Source organism: Oncorhynchus keta, chromosome 29 (assembly GCF_023373465.1).
Source record: "Oncorhynchus keta strain PuntledgeMale-10-30-2019 chromosome 29, Oket_V2, whole genome shotgun sequence".
Lineage (NCBI taxonomy): Eukaryota > Metazoa > Chordata > Actinopteri > Salmoniformes > Salmonidae > Oncorhynchus > Oncorhynchus keta.
The window spans coordinates 38,905,828-38,932,561 of record NC_068449.1 but is presented as its reverse complement, the minus strand read 5'-3'; the positions used below and the strand labels follow the sequence as shown (position 1 = coordinate 38,932,561).

At 41.7% G+C, this 26,734-nt stretch overlaps 1 protein-coding gene across 1 annotated transcript in view; it reads right to left on the bottom strand.

Moving 5' to 3' along the window:
* mta1 (metastasis associated 1) overlaps window positions 1-10,493 on the bottom strand; it is a 46,199-nt gene extending 35,706 nt beyond the window's left edge. Inside the window, exons 1-3 of the mRNA XM_035743572.2 lie at window positions 10,117-10,493; window positions 9,924-10,024; window positions 2,569-2,636 (exon numbers count right to left, since the gene is read on the bottom strand). Of these exons, the coding sequence (XP_035599465.1) occupies window positions 2,569-2,636; window positions 9,924-9,951 (96 nt within the window). The 5' untranslated portion in view covers window positions 9,952-10,024; window positions 10,117-10,493. The remainder of the gene's footprint in view (window positions 1-2,568; window positions 2,637-9,923; window positions 10,025-10,116) is intronic.
* Between the last annotated feature and the right edge of the window lie 16,241 nt (window positions 10,494-26,734).

The window sequence follows — 26,734 nt, the reverse complement described above, 5'->3', positions numbered from 1 at the left end:
TACCTTGACTTTGTTGTCCTTAAGCCATTGCACCACAACATTGGAAGTATGTTTGGGGTCATTGTCCATTTGGAAGACCCATTTGCGACCAAGATTTAACTTCCTGACTGATGTCTTGGGATGTTGCTTCAATTTCAATTTCCCTTCCTCATGACATCATCTATTTTGTGAAGTGCACCAGTCCCTCCTGCAGCAAAGCACTCCAACAACAAGATGCTGCCACCCCCGTGCTTCACGGTTGGGATGGTGTTCTTCGGCTTCCAAGCCTCGCCCTTTATCCTCGAAACATAACAATGGTCATTAAGGCCAAACAGTTCTATTTCATCAGGCCAGAGGATATTTCTCCAAAAAGTACAATCTTTGTCCCCATGTGCAGTTGCAAACCGTAGTCTGGCTTTTTTATGGCGGTTCTGGAGCAGTGGCTCCTTCCTTGCTGTGTGGCCTTTCAGGTTATGTCGATATAAGACTCGTTTTACTGTGGATATTTGATACTTTTGTACCCGTTTCCTCCAGCATCTTCACAAGGTCCTTTGCTGTTGTTCTGGGATTGATTTGCACTTTATGCACCAATGTACGTTCATCTCTAGGAGACAGAACGCGTCTCCTTCCTGAGCGGTATGATGGCTGTGTGGTCCCACGATTGTTTGTAAAGATGAACATGGTACCTTCAGGCATTTGGAAATTGCACCCAAGGATGAACCAGACTTGTAGAGGTCTACAAATTTGTTTCTGAGGTCTTGGCTGATTTCTTTTGAAAATTAGTTAACGACTCCAACCTAAGTGTATGTAAACTTCCAACTTCAACTGTACATGCACAATGATCTGCATGTCATTGTGTCCGTAAGGGAAAACACTGCATGGAACTTCTACTCTTCAATTAAAACACACACACTCTCCCTCCCACACCGTCTCCCTCATACTAAACACACACCATTCTCGCTCTCCCACAAACACTGCTCCCAACTTTTAATACGTTAGGCCACAAACAAAATTTAAGGAGCACCAGAAAGAAATTGATTTGTGAAACAGTTTAGGCTTACATTAGGCCTATATGAATCCTACCTTTGAAGCACATATTTTCCTTTCTTCCTGTGCCAATCAAATGAGCCTAAACCTACTGTCAAGTTACATTACCAGGTTGTTAGCTAGCTAGGTGACATGACTGAACAACGTTGTTTGTTATCAAAGCAATAGTTTGCAAGACAGGATTAGTTTAAAAACACAGTTTGTGAAACTATATAAAATGCACGTGAAACTCGATAGAAAGTAAAATATGCATCTGGTAATATGGGTCATATTTTGTTAACCGTATAGGCTAGAGACAAGCCATTGTCTTGGCTGTAAACATGCCTGTCACAAAGCAGTGCTCCATTTTCAGAGGCTGCATTGTCAGTAAACTTACAAAGTCTGCTTAGACTGGGCCTGTACTCCTGGTTATAACAGGTGATGAAATGATACAATGTAGCAACATTGCTCCCTCTGGACACTGCTCCAATGTAACAAACCCCCCTCTGGACACGGCTCCAATGTAACAAATCCCCCCCCCCTGTGGTATCGTGATACCACTAGGTATTGTAATACTTGGCCTGGAATCGTTAGTAACATTTTGGTATCGTGACAACACTAATACAAACCTTAGCTTATATTCTTTTTTTCCCAAATAAATTCTAACACAGCATGGTGCAACTGGTCTCCCCGAGTGGCGCAGCGGTCCAAGGCACCGCGTTGCCGTGCTCAGGCGTCACTACAGACCAGAGTTTTGTTCCCGGGCTGTATCACAACGGCCGTGATCGGGAATCCAATAGGGCACGCACAAATTGGCCCAGCGTCGTCCGGGTTAGAACGGGCAGGGCAGAATGTCATTTTATATAAATAAAGAGGTAGTACCATACGAAACAGAACTACAGTATTCTAAAATGTTGGTATCATAAGTATAACATTTTGGTAACATAATATTACTGTGGTACCGGTATACCATGCAACACTAGTGTGTATCACAAATAACTAAATTAGGCAATAAGAGGATCTGTTTCTTCATTAACCTCAACACAGAATATTTTGAAATAGTTCAGGGAAAATATCTTTGCAATTTTACTCAGCCATGAACAACTGTATTCTCCTTACTTTAAAATAATGTAATGCTACAGGAATTAGAAGCCAATCTTACCTGCCAAATCAACTCCTGCAGCCTACGGCCATATAGAATAGCTAGATCAGAGCCCAACTTAAGACTCGGAATATGCGATTTCTGTTCTTCTGAAATATGATATGAGATAAAGTAGACTAATGTTTCTTTAGCCTAAATTAAATCATGGATTTATTGTGATGGTGTCGGCTATAATAAATGGATTCATGTTCCAAAGATCAGAATCGGTGGCTTGCTTGAAGGCTACGCATGGAAGCCCTGAAATGCTAAAAACGTGTTTATGTTCATTTAAAAAAGGTAAATTACCGTGAGACCAGCAGTTATTTGAGTGACAACTACCGGCTGACAATTTCATGACTACCACAACCCTAGTTAGGGCCAGAGAGACTGTACACACACACACACACGCACCACCGTCTCACCTTGTTGAGCTCTTCTATCCGCCGGATCAGCAGTGGGTTACTGGATGAGTTTTCAAAATAAACATAATCTGTTGAGGAAAAGGGGTGGAGGGAAGAGAAGGAGGAGGGAGAGAGAGAAAACACGTCAGTAGAGCGTCTTAACAAGGTTAGCCTAGTCTGTATAGCCAACAGAGATACAGCGTCAACTGTATTCTTGCGGCGTGATTTGGCCACCTGGACCAATGGAGGACTTCAATAGCTTGTACAGTATATCAAAACACTATTTTCTTCCCATTATTTGTCCACTGGATTTCTGGCTCCCTCTCCTCTTTCCCTCCCTCTCCTTTCAACCCCATTCCCCTTGCTCTAAAACTAGCCCCCCCCCTGCAGTCCTCCCTCTCTCCCTCAGGCCCTGGGCTTAGTAGAGTGCGTGCCTTTCCTCTTTAACCTGCATGCAACTTGACTAATGTCAGATTATCATACCCCACCCTTGATAGGCTGCCTGGAGCTAACTAGGAATTGGAATTATATATATATATATATATATATATATATATATATATATACACACACACACACACACACAAGTTTGGGGTCACTTAGAAATTCATGTTTTTGAAAGAAAAGAAAATTGGCCATTAAAATATCAAAATGATCAGAAATAGTGTAGACATAGTGAATGTTGTAAATGACTATTGTAGCTGGAAATGGCTGATTTTTAATGGAATATCTACATAGGCCCATAATCAGCAACCATCACTCCTGTGTTCCAATAGCACGTTGTGTTAGCTAATCCATGTTTATCATTTTAAAAAGGCTAATTGCTCATTCGAAAACCCTTTAGCAATTATGTCAGCACAGCTGAAAACTGTTGTTCTGATTAAAGAAGCAATAAAACTGGCCTTCTTTAGACTAGTTGAGTATCTGGAGCATCAGCGTCTGTGGGTTCGATTACAGGCTCAAAATGGCCAGAAACAAATAACTTTCTTCTGAAACTTGTCAGTCTATTCTTGTTCTGAGAAATGAAGGGCATTCCATGCGAGAAATTGGCAAGAAACTGAAGATCTCGTACAACGCTGTGTAATACTCCCTTCACGGAACAGCGCAAACTGGCCCTAACCAGAATAGAAAGAGGAGTGGGAGGCCTTGGTGCACAAGTGAGCAAGAGGACAAGTACATTAGAGTGTCTAGTTTGAGAAACAGACACCTCACAAGTCCTCAACTTGGAGCTTCATTAAATAGTACCCGCAAAACACCAGTCTCAACGTCAACAGTGAAGAGGCGACTCCGGGATGCTGGCCTTCTAGGCAGAGTTCCTCTCCTCTGTCCAGTGTCTGTGTTATTTTGCCCATCTTAATCTTGTCTTTTGATTGGACAGTCTGAGATATGGCTTTTTCATTGCAACTCTGCCTCGAAGGCCAGAATCCCAGAGTCGCCTCTTCGCTGTTGATGTCGAGACTGGTGTTTTGCAGGTAAAAATAAAGAAAAGCCCTTGAATGAGTAGGTGTGTCCAAACGTTTGACTGGTACTGTAAATATCACCCCCACCCAGTTCATATAAACAAAGAGCTAGAGAGCAATGTAATAAATAAATTACATTTCAACAATGTTTAAAAAGTTCAGACCCCTTGACTTTCCACATTTTGTAAATATATTAAATATTTTTTGCCCCCTCAAGCTACACACAATACCTCATAACTACATAGCAAACAGATTTGTTTTTGTTTTTTTTTGGGGGGGGGGGGGGCAGGTCATTTAATAAATAAAAAAATGTAAGTATCACATTTACACAAGTATTCATTCCCTTTACTCATTACTTTGTTGAAGCACCTTTGCCAGTGATTACAGCATTGAGTCTCCTTGGGTATGACTACAAGCTTGGCACATGCATTTGGAGAGTTTCTCCCATTCCTCTCTCCAAATCCTCTCAAGCTCTGTCAGGTTGGATTGGGAGCGTTGCTGCACAACAGAAATGTTCGACCGGGTTCAAGTCCAGGCTCTGGCTGGGCCACACGGACATTCAGAAACTTGATTGTCTTGACGGTGTGCTTAGGGCTGTTGTCCTGTTGGAAGGTGAACCATCGCCCCATTCTGAGGTCCTGAGCAGGTTTTCATCATGGATTTCTCTGTCCTTTGCGCCAATCATCTTTTCCTCGATCCTGACTAGTCTCCCAGTCCCTGCCGCTGACAAACATCCCCACAGCATGAAGCTGCCACCACCATTCTTCACCGTAGGGATGGTGCCAGGTTTCCACCAGACATGACGCTTGGCATTCAGGACAAAGAGTTCAATCTTGGTTTCATCAGACCAGAGAATCTTGTTTCTCATGGTCTGAAGAGTCCTTTAGGCAAACTCCAAGCGGGCGGTCATGTGCCTTTTACTGAGAAGTGGCTTCCGTCTGGCCACTCCACCATAAAGGCCTGATTGGTGGAGTGCTGCAGAAACGGTTGTCCTTCTGGAAGTTTCTCCCATCCCCACAGCCTAACTCTAGAGCTCTGTCAGAGTGACCGACACAATCCTGTCTGAGCTCTACGGACAATTCCTTCATGGCTTGGTTTTTGCTCTGACATGTACTGTCAACTCTGGGACCATTCCAAAGCACGTCCAATCAATTTCATTTGCCACAGGTGGACTCAAATCAAGTTGTAGGAACATCTCAAGGATGATCAATGGAAACAGGATGCACCTGAGCTCAATTTTGAATCTCATAGCAAATGGTCTGAATACTTATGTAAATAAGATCTGTTTTATATATTTTTTATAAATTAACAAAAATGTATAACAACCCGTTTTCCCTTTGTCATTATGGGGTATTGTGTGTAGATTTGAGGATTTGTATTCATTTAAAACATTTTAGAATAAGACTAACGAAAAAAAATGTGGAAAAAAGTCTAGGGGTCTGAATACTTTCCGGAGGCACTGTAATGGTCAGCCATGCACTCACGTGTGTACTCCTGTAGCAAGTACACTAACCAACTCAATTTGAGCGGTTTACTAATGGGAAACATGCAGCGAATCTTACACTGAACATGCTCAACCACAGCCTTCAAAAGAGCTCAAAAATGTAATAAAAACATACAGAACAGGCAAACCTGCCTGCCCGTCTCTCCAGCTCAGTCTGTCGGTCTCTCTTCCTGCCTGCCTGTCTCTACCAGCCCTCGCCTACCCTCCTGCCAGATCAGCCTGCATGTGCCCACAGCCCGCGTCTGCTACCCCCACCCCTCCCCCACTTCCTGCCTCAGCCAATCATGCGCCATCACTACTCGCCACGTCACAGTGCAGTCAAATTCCCTCAGAGCCAATCGTAGCATGTAGCTGAGCCCCAAAGACAGTGTGTCCATCCATCTCACTCAGATAGAATAGGCCCTGCATTTTCTTTACCTAACACCAGCCAAACTTGGCATGATCATCCATACTGTCTGTGACCGTTAGGAAAAAGGTGGAGGCTATGACTTCTATCTGAGCGGTGTGTTTGCCCTCTGTCAGAGAGCCTGTATCAATTCTGCTGCCAAGGAGATGCTGTGTATCTATGCCGGCTACCACAGTTTGGCTCCAAGGAGATGCTGTGTATCTATGCCGTCTACCACAGTTTGGCTCCAAGGAGATGCTGTGTATCTATGCCGGCTACCACAGTTTGGCTCCAAGGAGATGCTGTGTATCTATGCAGTCTACCACAGTTTGGCTCCAAGGAGATGCTGTGTATCTATGCAGTCTACCACAGTTTGGCTCCAAGGAGATGCTGTGTATCTATGCAGTCTACCACAGTTTGGCTCCAAGGAGATGCTGTGTATCTATGCAGTCTACCACAGTTTGGCTCCAAGGAGATGCTGTGTATCTATGCAGTCTACCACAGTTTGGCTCCAAGGAGATGCTGTGTATCTATGCCGTCTACCACAGTTTGGCTCCAAGGAGATGCTGTGTATCTATGCCGTCTACCACAGTTTGGCTCCAAGGAGATGCTGTGTATCTATGCCGTCTACCACAGTTTGGCTCCAAGGAGATGCTGTGTATCTATGCCGTCTACCACAGTTTGGCTCCAAGGAGATGCTGTGTATCTATGCCGTCTACCACAGTTTGGCTCCAAGGAGATGCTGTGTATCTATGCCGTCTACCACAGTTTGGCTCCAAGGAGATGCTGTGTATCTATGCAGTCTACCACAGTTTGGCTCCAAGGAGATGCTGTGTATCTATGCCGTCTACCACAGTTTGGCTCCAAGGAGATGCTGTGTATCTATGCCGTCTACCACAGTTTGGCTCCAAGGAGATGCTGTGTATCTATGCCGTCTACCACAGTTTGGCTCCAAGGAGATGCTGTGTATCTATGCCGTCTACCACAGTTTGGCTCCAAGGAGATGCTGTGTATCTATGGCTCTACCAGAGCTCGGCTCCAAGGAGATGCTGTGTATCTATGCCATCTACCACAGTTTGGCTCCAAGGAGATGCTGTGTATCTATGCCGTCTACCACAGTTTGGCTCCAAGGAGATGCTGTGTATCTATGCCGTCTACCACAGTTTGGCTCCAAGGAGATGCTGTGTATCTATGGCTCTACCAGAGCTCGGCTCCAAGGAGATGCTGTGTATCTATGCCGTCTACCACAGTTTGGCTCCAAGGAGATGCTGTGTATCTATGGCTCTACCAGAGCTCGGCTCCAAGGAGATGCTGTGTATCTATGCCATCTACCACAGTTCGGCTCCAAGGAGATGCAGTGTACAAACGTCTGTTGCCACTGGTCACTTGTCATTTTACCATATGTTCTCTCTGGGAAAATGTTTCGGTTATTGCTGCGGATCGAAATCACATCAAATGCATTAATAAAGCCCTTGTCACAAAGTACTTATACAGATACCCAGAGAGCAAGCAACGCAGAAGTACATCACACTCAAGGGGTCAGTGATTGACATTTCCACTGATGGCCACTTGCTGAAGATACTGCTTTTTGGTCGGTCTTCCTTTACACAAACATCGATCCCATCATGCACTCTCTGCATGACATGTAGCCAATCACACCTGTAAGGAAGATGCCATGTGATAGTGCCATGGGGGAGGGAGGGGGGGGGCTTTCACCAAAGAGCCAATTCAACTGAATAGTAAAGCTTGTCCAAGCAACCAACTACCTGGATCCTCTCCTGAACTTTGACCCCAGGGGGCCTGAGTTTACACACCTACAGGGAAAGTGGCCGTGGTGCTTTCAATTTGGTGCTCATTCAGTGTGTGTTAGCCAAGACAATAAGCTGAAAATGCCAGACTGATGCTACCGATCAAGGAACTTTCCTCCTATGCCAGAAACAGCACATCGGTTTAGGATATTATGATGTTAGTTCACAATAATGCTGTGTGATTCCAAAATCAAAAGCAACCATACAGACCCTTGTTTTTATCATTTTCCTTGGGTTTTGGAGGGTAAAAATGGTCAGGGACCCTAAAATGCCAGGAGAGGCTCGCTCTCCAGAAGAGTGACCTACAGAAGACAAAGACAAATAAGAGATCTATCGGAAGAAATAAGGCTAAATGGACTTTGGGGTGTAAAATGTTGAAGGCCCATAAGAGTGATCTGCTGTGTGGAAACAAAAAACATTAGGTCATAGTTAGCCTACTGTGTATGTGTGACTGTCTATGCTTCAGCCACAAGGGAAGTCCTCCTCATTGCCTCTGATGATCCAGCATTGTCCACAGCATTGCATTTTTAAGTGTCAGCTATCTTTAAGGGGAACCCGGCTTTGCTCAGATGCCAGGCAATGCCGTAGACTGGAGAAGGGGACAAGGCACCTACCCAGAGAGGCATCCATTTGATCCTGGACCTTATTAGATTTCAGTGTACTGCAATGAGCGGTTCGACATTGAACCAAAGAGCTGAGGCAACGACTTGTGGTTGTCGGGCCAAACGGGACCTAAAGGGAATGTAGCAGGTCAGAAGAGGACTGGCCACCCCTTGGGAGCCTGATTCCTCTCCAGGTTTCTTCCTAGGTTACTGCCTTCTAGGGAGTTTTTCCTAGCCACTGTGCTGTGCTGAACGGCCTCTGCATTGCTTGTTCGTTGGGGTTTTAGGCTAGGAACTGTCAAAACAGTTCCATCAAAAGTCCATCGTTTCTAAAAATGAGTGTGGAGCAGTACTGAATCTGCTGTCAAAAGGTTCCATTCCCCAGCTATCAATTAAAATGATATGCTGTAAACTACTCTGTGTGCACCAACTCTGTGCATAGCAATGAGTGGCTTAAATTCCCCACTTTCCAAAACAATTAGATGGGTCCTCTATTCGGCAGAATCAGAACGATCACAAGCAGATGGACAAACTGTCACCATTTCTGTACAGTGCCAACTAAACTATATATTTTATGAACACTAGCTTGATTGGCTCACTCCTCTGACAAACAAAATGATTCATAACACAACTGGAAGCCAGTTGACATGAGTTAATAGTAAGAGACTAGGCTAGGTTATTGTTATATAGTAGTGTTTCCTCCGTGTTAAATAGTTCCAATAAAAAAAATAAGTAAAACATCGTTTCCTCTAGGACTGGTCACATTGACCCCATCCATCACAATCCACAACTGGTGCTGCTGAACACAGACTGTCGTGGTCGAACAGAAACATGTTCACACACCAGCTAACAATGAATGAAGCTTGGTTTAAAACCTGTGGCATGACAAGCCTACTGCTGGATACAGTTGCCAATTTGATGATTAAAATGTATTGCAAGGGGGAGGGAGTATGACACCGGACCTCAGTATGCACCGAACGAGCCAGGTGAGTTGAAAACTAAATTTAAGTCAACTTGAACCCGAGTAGACTAACCTTGCTTAGGTAGCTATTGTTACTGTAAAGTGGTACATATTATGAAATGCAAACGCTGATCCATTTGATATAGACAAAAAAAAAAAAAAAATCGGTCTAATATGAAATACAGATGCTCTGATTAGACAATAGGCACCATCGTAATGTATGTTCATTACTCTGAAAGTACAACTTCAGAGGCAAGCAGCAGTTAACGTTACCGTGCTCTGCCTCAAAATTATCAACTCTCACCAGAGCCAAATAGCCTGTTAGCCAACTAATGCGTTAGCCAGCCGAACTTACTTTTAAACGCGAAACCGTTGAATAATGACTTTAATAGAAACAAAAAAAACTCTGAAGACGACCATATTGGTTTGTGTGACAACAACAGCGAGACATTTAGAAACAACGAGGGGGGCCGGGGTCCCTACGAGACTCTTCATCGCCATCCTCCTCCTCCTCACAGTCACCATCATCTTCATCACAGACTGAAAGCACAAGGCACTTTAGCTTATAACATTAAAAGACAAAAACCATGCTGCAAAACCCGCGACGAACCAGGGAGAACGAGACACAAAATTGTCCATAGCTGTGTTCCCCTTACCTCCAACCCGGTACATGTTCGCTGCCATGACTGCCCCGGGTCCTGGCGTCTCCAGGTAGGGCTATCTCTCGCAGGAGCCGTCGCTGTTACCACTGCCGCCGCTGTGTGTTGGAAAATGGTGGATTGATCAATACGAAGCAGACTAGCCAAGAGATCTTAAAGAGACAGTACGCGTTATTTCTCCAACACCTACTCGTCCGGTTAGTCCTGCTGTATTTTTTAATTGAGGCGGACTTGAGTAACCCGCGTAAAATGTGGATACAGTTCGTAACAAAGCGGTTTCCCCTGGAAGTCAGTGCACGACCGAGGAGTGGGCTGCAGTGGGAGGGGGAGGGGAGGGGGCACTATTCAGCATCGTTGCCCTCTCACTACCCCGCCTCCCTACCTGCACGCAACACAACAGTACTGTGTTATTTCAAAACTAACGGGAACATTTATAAAGTATTAAACTGTTGCTGTTTGAGTAGCCTACAAAAAAAAAATGTTTTGATTATGGCCAGTTCCTTTAAAAATGTATGTTCATATCTCCCTCTGTCTAGCCCCCTCAACCTTACTGAAGCCAGTTCCACTGCTTTTTTTCATTGTTCCCCTCTAATCGGAAACCAGGTGTGTGCAATTAATTATCAGGTAGAAGAGAAAAGCAGGCTCCAGATCTCTTAGGGTAAGAGTTGAATAACCCTGATCTAGCCTTTTCATTGTCCCGTCATCTTCAAAGGGAAGAGAGAGATGGATAATGCTGTAGTCTTTAACTAGGCTATATTGTAGGCTATGTGTTTTCAATTACTATCAGACAAAGTATAGTTTAATTCTCGTATGATCACTCCTTTGTTTTGCCTACCAGTCCTGCCTGGACTGGTAGGCCAACACTGATGTCACATAACAGCTAATTCTGAACTAAATTAGGTAAAACATCATAGGTATCCACTATCCACACTGTAGTCTTTCTGCTTTGGACAGATTCATGCCTTCAAGAACTGTGGTGTGTGTTATGGCCCATGTCTGAGTCCAAGGAGATGTAGCTTGCTGTGAAAACATGATCCTGGGTGGTCTCCTTAGAGAGAGAGAGAGACATAGAGACAGAGAGAGAGAGAGAGAGAGAGAGAGAGAGAGAGAGAGAGAGAGAGAGAGAGAGAGAGAGAGAGAGAGAGAGAGAGAGAGAGAGAGAGAGAGAGAGAGAGACAGACAGACACAGACAGACAGACAGACAGACAGACAGACAGACAGACAGACAGACAGACAGACAGACAGTGACACAGAGAGAGAGAAGAGAGAGAGAGAGAGAGAGAGAGAGAGAGAACAGAGAAAAACTGGGAGAGAGAAACCCAGGGAGAGGAGAAAAAGAGAGGAGGGAGAGTTTTTTTATACAGAGCAGAGAGTCTATTCCAGGAAGACGGTGCTTCCTCTGATGGTGTACTGAATCTCTACCGTGTTTTATGAGGTGGTTTTCAATGTAAATGTAGGCATGGAGGAATTCCCCTGGTGTACATCTGATCTATACCATATGGCAGAGTTCCCAAATAGGTGGTATGCGGGCCAAATTCAGCCCGTGTGTGATTTTATTTGGCCCCTAAAGTCACCTGAGAACAAAACAACATGAGCTCAAAGTGATTTTAATTTAGGAAATCTGTTCCCAAGTATCCCAACACCTAAGAAGAGAGGCATATGTGATCGTGTATCCCAATGCAATCAAGGTTTGAAATTAATATATTTTTCTCAAATGCTATATCTGTTTGAGATTCTGCAGTGTACAAATTATTTATAACTCTGTTCCGACCCCCTAAAAAAAGAAAAAATAGACCAACTGCCGAATGTAACTGAGCACCCTTCCATATGGAAAGCTCAACTACTAGGCCAAGAGTCTGCAGTCATATGACCATGGTAAGCCAATCACAAGTCTCTCTATATATTTTCCCACCAGTGCACTCAAAATGAAGAAACTCTTTGCAACAGTAGAGAGGGTTACTATTGTCTACTTGCACATTCAAGATGAAGTAACAGTGTGTGTGTGTGTGTGTGTGTGTGTGTGTGTGTGTGTGTGTGTGTGTGTGTGTGTGTGTGTGTGTGTGTGTGTGTGTGTGTGTGTGTGTGTGTGTGTGTGTGTGTGTGTGTGTGTGTGTGTGTGTGTGTGTGCATACGTATATGCCACTGTAGGCTGGCACTTCTATACTTTTACCAACGTTGTTGCCAGTGTGATGTAATTATAACTAGACAGCATCTTCCTGTGACTCATCAGAGATCTAACCCAAGCATTCATCAGAGATCTAACCCAAGCATTCATCAGAGATCTAACCCAAGCATTCATCAGAGATCTAACCCAAGCATTCATCAGAGATCTAACCCAAGCATTCATCAGAGATCTAACCCAAGCATTCATCAGAGATCTAACCCAAGCATTCATCAGAGATCTAACCCAAGCATTCATCAGAGATCTAACCCAAGCATTCATCAGAGATCTAACCCAAGCATTCATCAGAGATCTAACCCAAGCATTCATCAGAGATCTAACCCAAGCATTCATCAGAGATCTAACCCAAGCCAATATGCTCTCAAATTGAACTAGAAGAAAGTTGTTTCCAACTTGTTTACCTGTTTTATACTATGAACTGTTAGTGTGCACGTGAGCGTGCATGTGTGTATGCACTCGTGCAGGTGTGCGTGTGTATGTTGGTAGGGAACTGGGAACTGTGAATAGGAGTTCCTGTGTGATGCTGATTGTTTTCTTGGCTGCTCTCTGGCTGCTCTGCAGACGTCTTTGATTGGCTGGCTCCTCTTCCAGATGTTGGTGATGTCAGAGTGCTGTACAGGCAGTTAACCCACTGTTCCTAGGTCGCCATTGAAAATAAGAATTTGTTCTTAACTGACTTGCCTAGTTAAATAAAGGTAAAATTAAAATAAATAAAAAATATTGTTACTGCACCATGCATTACTCCGTTCCTGTACTGGTATGAATGGGACAGCAGGTGGCACTGTTGTCCCATTTTCCATTACTTCCATGATGCACTAAGATGCAGTTTCCTATCTTCACCAGCAGAGATCGCTACAAACACATTGTCCTCACATGCTCCCTTGACAGCAGTGCTGAATGGACAGCAGACAGGGCAGACTGTTCAGGCTGTGCAGCGATCCCTGAGGATCCAGACATGACACTTCATTAATTGATTTATTATGTATTTTGGGGCTGTTTGAGTCACACAGTCAGTGTTTTTCCGACTGAGGCCCAGACCAGCCGACAGAGCTTTAGCCTCTGCTGACCTCCATTAACATCATTTTATTAATTGAGGCACTCTTTTTACTTCCACCATTATTGCCCTCGCTTTCCCGTTCCTTTCCCTGTTGGTCTGTTAGATTAGGAAGAAGAAAGAGGTTTGTGGGTTGTGCGTGTGTGAGAAAGTGCGAATGATAAAGGTTGGCAGTTTGGGTGGGGAGAGACAGTCCATGGCTAGATAAGGGCAGTGCCATGAAGGAGGGCGGTTATACAAGGTTAGTGGAGATTTCACTCCTTACCAGAACCAGCATCTCAGCCTATGTTGTTTTCATCCCAAATGGCAGTATTTCCATCAGAAACCCTTTCATCATATTTATTAAATATACTGAACAAAAATATTAACGCAACACGCAACAATTTCAAAGTTACAGTTCATATAAGGAAATCAGTCGATTTAAATAAATTAATTAGACCCTGGCTGGGCCTGGGAGGGCATTGGCCCACCCACTGGGGAGCCAGGCCTTGCCAATCAGACTGTTTTCCCCACAAAAAGGCTTTAGTACAGACAGAAATACTCCTCAGTTTCATCAGCTGTCCGGGTGGCTGGTCTCAGATCATCCTGCAGGTGAAGAAGTCGGATGTGGGGGTCCTGGGCTGGCGTGGTTACATGTGGCCTGCAGTTGTGAGGCCGGTTGGATGTAATGCCAAATTCTCTAAAATGAGGTTGGAGGTGGTTTACGATAGGGCTGGGCCATATATCGAATTAATTTGATTAAATATAATTTATGTTATTGGTCGATATTCCAAACGTCTGTATAGCAGAATCAAGTATTTTATTTTATTATTATTTTTATGAGCATTTATGTATGCTTGCTCTCTTGTATTTTTGGTGCTGTGTGCACCTTCCCATTTACACCAGAGATTTGTATAATGACGAGATGCTCATGTCTAAACCCTAACAATGGGAGTCGTTGTCCCAAAGGCGAGAAGGCAGGTGACGAGCTTAGGTTCAAAATAAGCGCATAGAAACGTATTGGGCTGATTTTAGACAGATTTTGGCGAAAGTGAAACCTCCCGCTTCGCCTCTTTCTCCCGAGCCCCTCTCCCTACCACTCACAACAACAAAGATGAGAGATCACTTCTTCCTGATATTATTTTACTGTATTAGAGGAGAAGTTAACCTTTCGAACCATACCCTGTTTATGTTTCAATCCCTAAAAATTTGAGAAGAGCAGACTACTAAAATGGATGTGCCAGTGAACATTCATTCTGACAAATGAATGCTCAGTTGGTCGTGCGCACATTACGGTACCACGTATCTCTAGCAGCATTTTAGTCAAATAAATATTGCTATACTAGCTGTTTAGTCTGTGTTTTATAAATGTGCAATATGCATAAAACAATTATATAAGGAACTGGCAACTCGTTCTCATTCTGAGAACTAAGGTAGGCCACTTGATGGAAACATCGGAACAAAGTGGACAGGCTAGCATGCTGTTCAAACTGTTGGAGACGGACAGAAGGGTGTGTTCATAACAACTGTTTTGCCTTGTTCGCTGAATTCAGAGCTTGTGAAATTATACCTAGATCCCAGTTGGCTAACCTTGAAATATAAATATTAGCCGGCTACTCACTAGCACGTGAACTTATGCTTGAGATATTGTTTATGAGACAGGTGTTCATTTTCTAAAATATTAGTGAATGGGCATTATGCTTGGTTCTGGTTAAAATTGTAACAAAAGGGGCATTTTTATAGACAGACCTGGAAGCCAGATCAGTGATTATTGCAAAAAAATAATTCAATTATTAGTGGGTTTTACGGTTGTGTAAGTTGTATAATTTCAAAAGCTCTGATTTCATTAGATTATTGCTGACTGTTTTAAATACAGTGTATTTGACCTTTAATTGTACATCAAAGAGTTTTTATACAGTACCAGTCAAAAGTTTGGACACACCTACTCATTCAAGGGTTTTTCTTTATTTTTACTATTTTCTACATTGTAGAATAATAGTAAAGACATCAAAACTATGAAATAACATACATGGAATCATGTAGTGACCAAAAAAGTGTTAAACAGATCTAAATATATTTTAGATTCTTCAAAGTAGCCACACTTTATTTAATAAAGAATAAATAAAGATACAATTTGCCTTAATGACAGCTTTGCACACTCTTGGCATTCTCTCAACCAGCTTCATCTGGCATGTTTTTCCAACAGTCTTGAAGGAGTTCCCACATATGCTGAGCACTTGTTGGCTGCTTTTCCTTCACTCTGCTGTCCAACTCATCCCAAACCTTCTCAATTGGGTTGAGGTCGGGTGATTGTGGAGGTCAGGTCACCTGATGCAGCACTCCATCACTATCCTTCTTGGTCAAATTTGTATTTAATTTTATTTCACCTTTATTTAACCAGGTAGGCTAGTTGAGAACAAGTTCTCATTTGCAACTGCGACCTGGCCAAGATAAAGCGTAGCAATTCGACACATACAACAACCAGAGTTACATATGGATTAAACAAAACATACAGTCAATAATACAGTAGAACAAAAGAAAACAAAAAATCTATATACAGTGAGTGCAAATGAGGTAAGTTAAGGAAATAAATAGGCCATGGTGGTGAAGTAATTATAATATAGCAATTAAACACTGGAATGGTAGATCGGCAGAAGATGATTGTGCAGATAGAAATACTGGGGTGCAAAGGAGCAAAATAATAAATAAATAGATACCAGTATGGGGATGAGGTAGGTAGACAGATGGGCTGTGTATAGGTGCAGTGATCTGTAAACTGCTCTGACAGCTGGTGCTTAAAGCTAGTGAGGGAGATGTGAGTCTCCAGCTTCAGAGATTTTTGCAATTCTTTCCAGTCATGGGCAGCAGAGAACTGGAAGGAAAGATGACCAAAGGAGGAATTGGCTTTGGGGGTGACCAGTGAGATATACCTTAGCCCTTACACAGCCTGGAGGTGTGTTGGATCATTGCTCTGTTGAAAACAAATGATAGTCCTACTAAGCACAAACCAGATAGGATGGCGTATCGCTGCTAAATGCTGTGGTAGCCATGCTGGTTAAGTTTGCCTTGAATTCAAAATAAATCACTGACAGTGTCACCAGCAATGCACCCCCACATCATCACACCTCCTCCTCCATGCTTCACGGTGGGAACCACACATGCGAGATCATCCGTTCACCTACTTTGCGTCTCACAAAGACACGGCGGTTGGAACTAAAAATCTAACATTTGGACTCATCAAAGCAAAAGACGTATTTCCACCGGTCTAATGTCCATTGCTTGTGTTTCTTGGCCCAGCAAGTCTCTTGTTCTTATTGATGTCCTTTAGTAGTGGTTTATTTGCAGCAATTCGACCATGAAGGCCCGATTCACACAGTCTCCTCTGAACAGTTGATGTTGAGATGTGTCTGTTACTTGAACTCTGTGAAGCATTTATTTGTGCTGCAATTTCTTAGGCTGGTAACTCTAATGAACTTATCTGCAGCAGAGGTAACTCTGGGTCTTCCTTTCCTGTGGCAGTCCTCATGAGAGCTTGTTTCGTCATAGTGCCTGATGGTTTTTACGACTGCACTTGAAGAAACTTTCAAAGTTCTTGAAATGTTGCATATTGACTTCATGTCTTAAAGTAATAATGGACTGTAGTTTATCTTTGCTTATTTGAGCTGTTCTTGCCATAATATAGACTTGGTCTTTTACTAAATAGGGATATCTTCTGTATACCACCCCTACCTTGTCACAACACAACTGATTGGCTCAAATGCATTAAGAAGGAAAGAAATTCCACAAATTAACTTTTAAGAAGGCACACCTGTTAATTGAAATGCATTCCAGGTGACTACCTCATGAATGGTTGAGATAATGCCAAGAGTGTGCAAAGCTGTCATGAAGGCAAATAGTGGCTACTTTGAAGAATCTCAAATCTAACTCCATTTGACTCCATTTGTGTTATTTCATTGTTTTGATGTCTTCACTCTTATTCTACAATTTTTGCTGAGGTACTCGAAGTGCCCATCCAAGAAGGCTCAAGGTCGTTGGCCACAGATAAAATGACATCAAATGACGTTGTATCTACCATAGCTTTGATTGGACTGATCATGTCAACGTCATATTTTCAAAATCTTAGCTAGCAGTCATCATCATGAATCAAGTCGAAAATCTACTGGCAAATCCTTTTCAATCTTTGTCATGTGAAAAGAAATGATGGCTAAAATGTATCGGTGCTCATCGGCCATAATCATTACACAACAAGTTAGAAATTGCAAATTCAAAAATGAGTGGTTTGGAAGGAATCAGTGGCTAACTGCAAGCATTGCAAAGCAATTGCTAGCATGCTATTCAGTGGAGTGGGTGTGTGGTCCAAGTCTGGGTTTAAGGATCTCTTTTCCAAGCTTAAAAAAATAAATATTCAACATGGGCTATGCTGTCAATCCAGCATGACTTCTGTCGCGTTCAGAACAACTGGAAACTCAGAAATCTCAGACTTTCCGTGAGTTCAAGATAACTAGAAAATACGTTTTGAACAGTCATCCAACTCGGACTTTCAAGTCGGGAACTCAGGCCTCTTTCTAGAGCTCCGACCTTAAAGATCACTGACGTCATGATTCGGCCTTCTTTTTTTCATTGTTCCCAGTTGTCTTGAAAGCGTCATAAAGTGAGCATGGCTGTCGTCCCAAAAGGAAGCCTCTTCTAAAGATTATGCACAAGAAAGCCCGCAAACAGTTTGCTAAAGACAAGCAGACTAAGGACATGGATTAATGGAACCATGTCCTGTGGTCTGAAGAGACCAAGATAAACTTATTTGGTTCAGATGGTGTCAAGCGTGTGTGGCGGCAACCAGGTGAGGAGTACAAAGACAAGTGTGTCTTGCCTACAGTCAAGCATGGTGGTGGGAGTGTCATGGTCTGGGGCTGCATGAGTCCTGCCGGCACTGGAGAGCTACAGTTCATTGAGGGAACCATGAATGCCAACATGTACTGTGACATACTGAAGCAGAGCATGATCCCCTCCCTTCGGAGACTGGGCCGCAGGGCAGTATTCCAGCATGATAACGACCCCAAACACACCTCCAAGACGACCACTGCCTTGCTAAAGAAGATGAGGGTAAAGGTGATGGACTGGCCAAGCATGTCTCCAGACCTAAACCCTATTGGGCATCCTCAAACGGAAGGTGGAGGAGTGCAAGGTCTCTAACATCCACCAGCTCCGTGATGTCGTCATGGAGGAGTGGAAGAGGACTCCAGTGGCAACCTGTGAAGCTCTGGTGAACTCCATGCCCAAGAGGGTTAAGGCAGTGTTGGAAAATGATGGTGGCCACACAAAATATTGACACTTTGGGCCCAATTTGGACATTTTCACTTAGGGGTGTACTCACTTTTGTTGCCAGTGGTTTAGACATTAATGGCTGTGTGTTGAGTTATTTTGAGGGGACAGCAAATTTACACTGTTATACAAGCTGTACACTCACTACTTTACATTGTAGCAAAGTGTCATTTCTTCAGTGTTGTCACATGAAAAGATATACTAAAATATATACAAAAATGTGAGGGGTGTACTCACTTTTGTGATATACTGTATGCTGTCGCTAGGAAAGTAATACTAAGTGCTTGTTGTGTAGTAAGCTGTTAGTAGTCCATGCTGAACAAATAGTTTTATTGACTACGTCCGTCCGAGCTCGCACATTAATGTCTTAATTACCGATTGTCTTCTTATCCGCTCGTCGTCTCATTATAACATGGTTTGTACATCTCAAGTGTCAGTAGAAACCACATTGGTTTCAGCGAGTCAGCCATATCAGCAGTTTTTTTTAAAGGCAGTAAATTAGGCTGAATGAACTGTTTTGCTGCCAGACAAGTGTCGTATCTTTACTATCATTAAATTGAAGACTTTGTTTTTTATCAAAGATTCTCTGTAAATAGTATTACGCGATTAAACTGATTCATCATGTAACTGTAATGAACTAGGAAGTCGGGGCACCAAGGAAAATATTCAGATTACAAAGTTATCATTTCCTAAAATAACTTTTCAGATATTTTATATCTGATCAAATAGTCTTCTGAATCAATTAATTACTTATTTTTCCTCACATTAGTCTCATTCCAAACGTCATAAATTGTTGGTTATCTGCACGAACCCAGTCTTCACTATGAGTCATCCATACATCAATTGTCTTAAATCATTTATTTATTACTAACTAAGTAATTCACAGAAATGCATAAACAAACAAACAAAGTCAATATGGTTACAAGAAATGATAGGGGAATGTGCCCTAGTGGGCGAAACTGGCATCGCGGCTTGGTGGACAAAAGGGGGAGTCAGCTGAGAAGTCACTACAGAGTGATAATTATAACAATTGAAATGCTAATCCTTTGCACATGAACGCTCACTCATTCGGGAACAATTGCAATCAATATATATATATTTACGCTCAGTGTGTCGTCTTGATCGCTGTTGAAAAGTTTGTTTCTTTTGTAGAATTGTCCGTCACTTTCTCTCTGTCGTGGTTATAGTGGATAGTTCAGAGTGACATTCATTCATGTTGTTGTAGAATGTATGTTTCGGCGGTTGTCGTTCTTCGCGTTCAATGATAACGAATTCCTAGCTGCAGACTAATAATTAATATCAAGGTCTTGTTCTTATTCTGTCGGTATCGATAGTCTAAAACTTTAATGGCTCGTGGGCTGTCCTCTGATTTAGTTCAACTCAAAAGGGAATTGGAGTTTCCTTCATTAAACAGTCCAAAATCACATTACACTTTTACAAACAGTATCATACTCACTCATTCATCTTATACAACAAGTAGATGTAAACCTCATATCTAAGGCTATTATATAAACAGTGTTATGGTAATGTGGCCACACCGTCTCCCATGAGCTTCCCCAAGTTGTAACAAACGGACCAGTTCCTAGCTGGATTCTTCACCGATCTTTTATACTTTCTCCGGATCATGAAAGTTCTGTGAGGTGGAAGAAATTCCTTTGCTCTCTATGAAATTTCACTCTGTCTCTTATACTGTCTGGCCATGAGGCAGGGTCTTCTCCTCAGGAATTTACGACCTCTCTCTGACCACAGCAGCCTAGTTGAAGGAGGCAAGGAGAGAAGGATGGGGATTGCTGTACCCAAAGAGGGCAACGTCATGACACAAGGCTCCGCTGATAGCCAGGTGTAGCAGTAGTAAGGTGTTGGGACTCTGCTGTTGGGACAGCTTTATGAAGGCCCTAACAATTTGTGGGCACAGTTTGTGGGCTCCGTTTGTCACCGTTATAGAGCAATTAATGTATTGTTCAGTGTTGTCTTGTGTAGTGACTTTGCTGACATGCATACAAAAAATTTTGGGGAGTTTGCTCCACCTAGATTTGCGTGCTAAAATCGCCACTGTGTACAATGACGAAAATATGACTAAAACATTGACAACTTCGTCAAGAAACATAAGGAAACAAATACTGTATAGTTCTTGCATTCACTCACAACGAAGGACTCCATTTGTTATAAAACCGGAGATTCTCTGCACAGCCACAGGTAGTGAGCTGAACTTGGGAGTTAGGCTAATTAACACTGTGAGCTCATGCTGCTAGCTGTGATGTCGTGAGTCACTCTTAAAGGGACAGGCTTTCTAACAGGTGAATGAAATGAATATAGGACTGTTGTTTCCGATCAATGAAAATGTTGTAATTAATTCAGAAAATCTGGAGGGTCTCCAACTGATTATAGATGCATAAGTTTAATAAGTTGTGACAATAAAATAATAACAAAGCTAATAAGCAATAGAATGGCAAACATCTTACCAGACTTGATACACATAAAACAAACAGGGTTTATAAAAAATATACCCTTACTAGGATATACATGAACATGTTTCAGTTTAATATAACACTCAAAATAACAAGATATACATTTAGCAGTAATGGCTGTTGATGCTGAAATTGCCTTTTCCAGGGCCGGCTCCAGGCATAAGCAACATAAGCTGTCACTTAGGGCCTCAGTCAGGGTCTCAACATACTGTTGAGAGATGGATTAGTAGAATACACAATGTGCAAGTTTGAAATTTGCTTGTGCATCAGCATATTGGTTTTGTTATTTCAGTCACTCACAGTCACTCAATTAGCCCATGTCGGCCCCCTTTGATATCACTCAGATATTATGGCATAAGTCATGGTAAAATGTGTAGAATTGCAGGAAATTAGCTTTAAAACTGAACAAAAATTCTCTCCGCCCCATGGCAAAATGTGTAGAACTGCTGGAAATTAACTTTAAAATGTACATTTTTCTCTCCAAACTCAAGGGGGGACTTTTCTATTCAAAGCTTTGGAAGCTTTCAACTTTCCAACTGAAATAATACATTTAATACAAATATTATATAAATGTCCTAAAGAAAAATTATACACAAATAAGACATTATCTGATTAAATTGCTTTAGAAAAGGGCTCAAGACTGGGATGTCCCCCCTCCCCTCTCCTGTTTACACTGGCAATTGGACATCTTGCAGAAAGAATTAGACAGGACCCAAACGGAACAGGTATCAGTATTGGTAAATATGAATATAAATTAAACTTCTTTGAAGATGATCTCTTGATATACTTGACCAATATCAAAACTCAATGTCCCCTTTGCTAAAAATATTTTCAGAGTACTCTAAAATCTCAGGATGTAAAATGTATATGGATAATGGCAATAGGAAAAAGAAAAACAGTAACTCACAATCTACAGAAATCCTTTTCAAGTGGACCACAAACAATATTAAATACACATTTTGCTTAATAAGTGACAACAAACAACAAATATATAAAGACACCTTTATTCCATTACTCAACAATATAAAAGCAGATCTAGTTCAATTGAACAATATTCCCATAAATCGTACAGTACTGTAGAATAAACCATACAGAATGGCATGGCTCCCAAAGCTTTTATCTTTATTTTCAGTAATACCAATTACCCCATTGAATATATTCTTTAAAATAGTATACTTGGTCATAACAGACTTTATATGGCCAAATAACATTCATAGAATTAAAAGGAATGTTTTACATCTTCCTAAGTATGACGGTTTTAACCTTCCAGACTTGGAATTGTATCAACTCGCTACCCAAGGCTTTAACTCACGACATATAGTTAAATACATTAAAGAGGAGCAATGGGCACATATTGAAGATGCGCATGTTCATCCCCAGAATCTTTTTACGTGTGTAATTTAAAAGGATAAAGCTAAGAACATTAACTTCATAGTGTGTTTCTACACAATAACAATATGGAAGAAAATGAAACGTGTTCTACAAGAACCAATATCACATCCCTAAAAACACACCCTTATGGAACAATCCTTGGATAGCGTTTCGGAATTCACAGATAAATTAGTCCACATGGAAAATTAAAGGCATGGAAACCGTAAATTACTTGGTAAAACAGCTTTTTCCCATTACAGCTTATAAAATACATTTTGGATTGACCAATGTAGATATTTTCAAATACATGAAACTTACGTTTTATGTCACAACATTTAGTTTTCAAATCTTTGGGACATCAGAGTAATCTTGAGGGAATCCTGTTTGAGTCAGAAAAGGATATTCATATGATTGGTAAGCTATACAGATTCTTGCAGAGAGCCTATCCAACTGACAATCTCATAGAAAAAATATAAACTTTTGGAACCCAGACTTAAAAATAACTAATTTTGGCACAAGATGGAAGGAATGTTGAAACATAACTAATGAGATTACAGTTCATGGAAATGTAGGCTTAAAACTTCTTAAGGCTAGGGGGGCGCTATTTTCACATCCGGATGAAAAATGTGCCAAAAGTAAACTGCCTGCTACTCAGGCCCAAAAGCTAGGATATGCATATAGGTATATTTGGATAGCAAACACTCTAAAGTTTCTAAAACTGTTAAAATTATGTCTGTGAGTATAACAGAACTTATTTAGCAGGCGAAACCCCGAGGACAAACCATCTAGGAAAATTTGTTTTTGAGGTCACTCTCTTTTCAATGGGTTTTCTATGTGGATCTAGACTTCTAAGGCACTTGCTTGCAGTTCCTATCGCTTCCACTAGATGTCAACAGTCTTTAGAAATTGGTTGATGTTTTTCCTTTGAGAAATTAAGAAGTAGCCATTTCCTATCTGAGTGGATAGCCAAGTGTACTGTTGTCGTTGGTGGGCGCGACCTGAAAGCTCGCTCCATTTTGTTTTCTTCCGGTATTGAACACAGTTTATTCCGTCTTAAATTTGATCGATTATTTACGTTTAAAAATACCTAAAGTTGGATTAGGAAAGTTGTTTGAAATGTTTGGATCAAGTTTACAGGTAACTTATTAGATACTTTGTAGTTATGTTGCGCATGTTGGAACCGGTGTATTTTCTGAATCAAACGCGCCAAATAAATAGCCATTTTGGGGACATAACGACAGTATTTATCGAACAAATGTTCTGTTTGGAATCTTCCATGTGTTATTTCTATTTTCGGGATGAATTATGATTTCCATGTGTTTGTGTGATGGGGTGCTGTCCTCAGATAATAGCATGGTTTGCCAAAGCCTTTTGAAATCTGACACTGTGGCACCTCTTTTGAGGGATTTCATAAAAAACGTTTTAAGCGCAATATTTTGTCACAAAAGATTTATCATAATTGACAGCTTTGGAAAGAAAAATGGTTTCCAAAACTGCAAAGATATTATCTTGAGTGCCCCAGAACTGATGCTACAGGTGAAACCAAGATCAAACTTCAAACAGGAAATGAGCAGGATTTTGAGACTCTGTTTTTAATTGTCTCCTTAATGGCTGTGAAAGTGCCAGGAATGAGCCTGATCGTTTCTCAAGTTGTTCAAAGGTAAGGCATGAATTATATAGTTATTTCTGACGATATTTGATATGTGAAAAACACCTTGAGGATTGATTCTAAACAACGTTTACCATGGCGATATTATGGAGTTAATGTGTAAAAAAGTTTGCCGTTTTGATTAATGAATTTTGTTTTTTTGGTAGCCAAACATGACGCAGAAAAACGGACCGATTTCTCCTGCACATATAATCTTTCAGGAAAAACTGAACATTTGCTATCTAAATGAGAGTCTCCTCATTGAAAACATCCGAAGTTCTTCAAAGGTAATTGATTTTATTTGAATGGTTTTATGGTTTTGCTTGTTGCCTGCTGAATAACGCTAAAGCCTAACTATTTGTTACACAAATGCTTGTTTTCTATGGTTGACATATTTTTTGAAAACTGAGATGACAGTGTTGTTAACAAAAGGCTGCTAGCATATTTAATTTCAATTTTCATGAATAGTTCATCTTTAAACCGGGATGTATAACAAGAAGTTCATCTTTTGTATGATTTATGAATTGTTATTATGAGTATTTCTGTCTTTGAATTTGGCACGCTGCTATTTCACTGGGTGTTGTCAAATCAATGCCATTAACGGGATTGTTGCGCGAAGGGATCACTAAGAAGTTAATCCAGTATAAATGAATGTTTTAGAATTTATTATACAAGATACAAAAAACATAAATTCTACAGCACAATGGCAGAGTCATATTGTTACAGATGTCTTCCTCCTCCTCAGTCGAGGAGGAGTAGTAGGAAGGATCGGAGAACCAATGTGCAGAGTGTTATGTGTTCATATTGCTTACTTTTAATAGAACACTGAAAAGTACAAAATAACAACGTGAATAAATGAAACAAACGAAACAGTCCCGTGTGGAACTAACACGGAAAATAATCACCCACAACTCAAAAGTGAAACCAGGCTACCTAAGTATGGTTCTCAATCAGGGACAACGATTGACAGCTGCCTCTGATTGAGAACCATACACAGAAATCCCAAATCATAGAAAAAGGAACATAGACAACCCACCCAACTCACGCCCTGACCATACTAAACAAAGACATAACAAAAGAACTAAGGTCAGAACGTGACACATATCTGACGTGTAAAACTAATAATGACTCAATAATCCATGCCTTCTGGGAATGTTATAAAGTCAAAAATTGTGTGGGTTGTAGTCTAATTAAGCAATAAGGCCTGAGGGGGTGTGGTATATGGCCAATATACCACAGCTAAGGGCTGCTCTTACGCACGACACAACGAGGAGTTTCTGGATACAGCCCTTAGCTGTGGTATATTTGCAATATACCACAAACCCCCAATGTGCCTTATTGCTATAATAAACTGGTTACCAATGTAATTAGAGCAGTAAAAATAAATGTTGTCATACCCGTGGTATACGGTATGATATACCATGGCTTTCAGCCAATCAGCATTCAGGGCTCGTCCCACCCAAGTTTATAATGCCTCTTTTATGAGTGTGTGTCTAATGCACCTCCATTTTCTTCTCCTGAAGCAAAGGACCACTGTCTCCATCTGCCCCAACCTGCAGGGGAATCCACTCACCCTCCATAGCACAGGAGGAACACCATATGCCAAGAATCCCAGGCAGGATCCAACCAAGACCCGGATACGTTCAGTTGGAGAGATAGCTGTTACAAATGTCCTCTAAGTGGTGTTCAATCTTCACAGAGAAACCCTGACAGTTGGTGGAGGGATGATGGTATGTGTGGTGTATGCTGAAAACCACAAAGCGGAGACCATGAAAATGGTATCAATGCAATGGCAAAGATATCAATGGAATATGGAATGGCAATTGGCTTTAGAGACTCCCAATTCAGAATTGATCTTATTCCGAATTCCATGTCTGTCTTTGTATTGGCTATCACCACACCACCACCTTCCAAAGCTGTGATACTTCAAAGTCTGGTTATACAGTACACACCCACACACGTTTCAACTATTTTCCTTAGCTGGCCTCCTCCTAGTTCTGATGCATTGCTAAATGGTATAGTCAGTGTCACAGAGTGTACTGTACTGTGTGCCCAGACTGCCTACAGACTGCCTACAGATGCAATGTGGAAATAGTGAGTTCTGTAAATGGAGAGAGAAAAAGGATAGTGGAAACGTGCATGTGGTTGTTTTACCTACTTTAGTTAAGTGCACTAATTGTATGTCGTTCGGGTAAGAGCGTCTGATAACTCAAATAGAAATGGTGGGGAGTCAAGAGGATCGGGTGTACCAGATGGCGAGGCTGAACTAGAGTTGTCTGCCACAGATATCCACACCTCAAGCCCTGTTCTCCAATAGGAAACAGCAGGAAAACTCAAGGGATGTCCTCTTGTAAAGGGCCCTTCCAGGATCTAACTAACAACAGGATGGAACCTGTGTGTACCTCAGAGAGACAAGGAGGCTTTGTTTTCCCGTTCCGTCTAGTGCCCAATGTTGAAAGGGTTTATTTATGCGACACGGAGCAGAACACTGTGTGCGCTAACTAAGTTTCCTTGCTTGCGTCAAGTGGAACAAAACTATGAAAATAAAATGCTGCTGGCTGAGACCAAGTGTACTGACTAGGCTCTGTTAGAAATTTAAAAGGGCCCCTTGCCTTGCTGTGATGTAGAAATACAGACTAGTCTTTGTTAAACGCTGGCTTTCAGGAAACTTTCCAGTGGGATTTTATCCTTTTTATGAGAAAAAAAATGGATTGCCATGGAAGGGCCATGTGGGCAAGACCTCCAAGCTGAAGCAGAGCAGATATCGTTCCGGATTTAGCCAGGGAG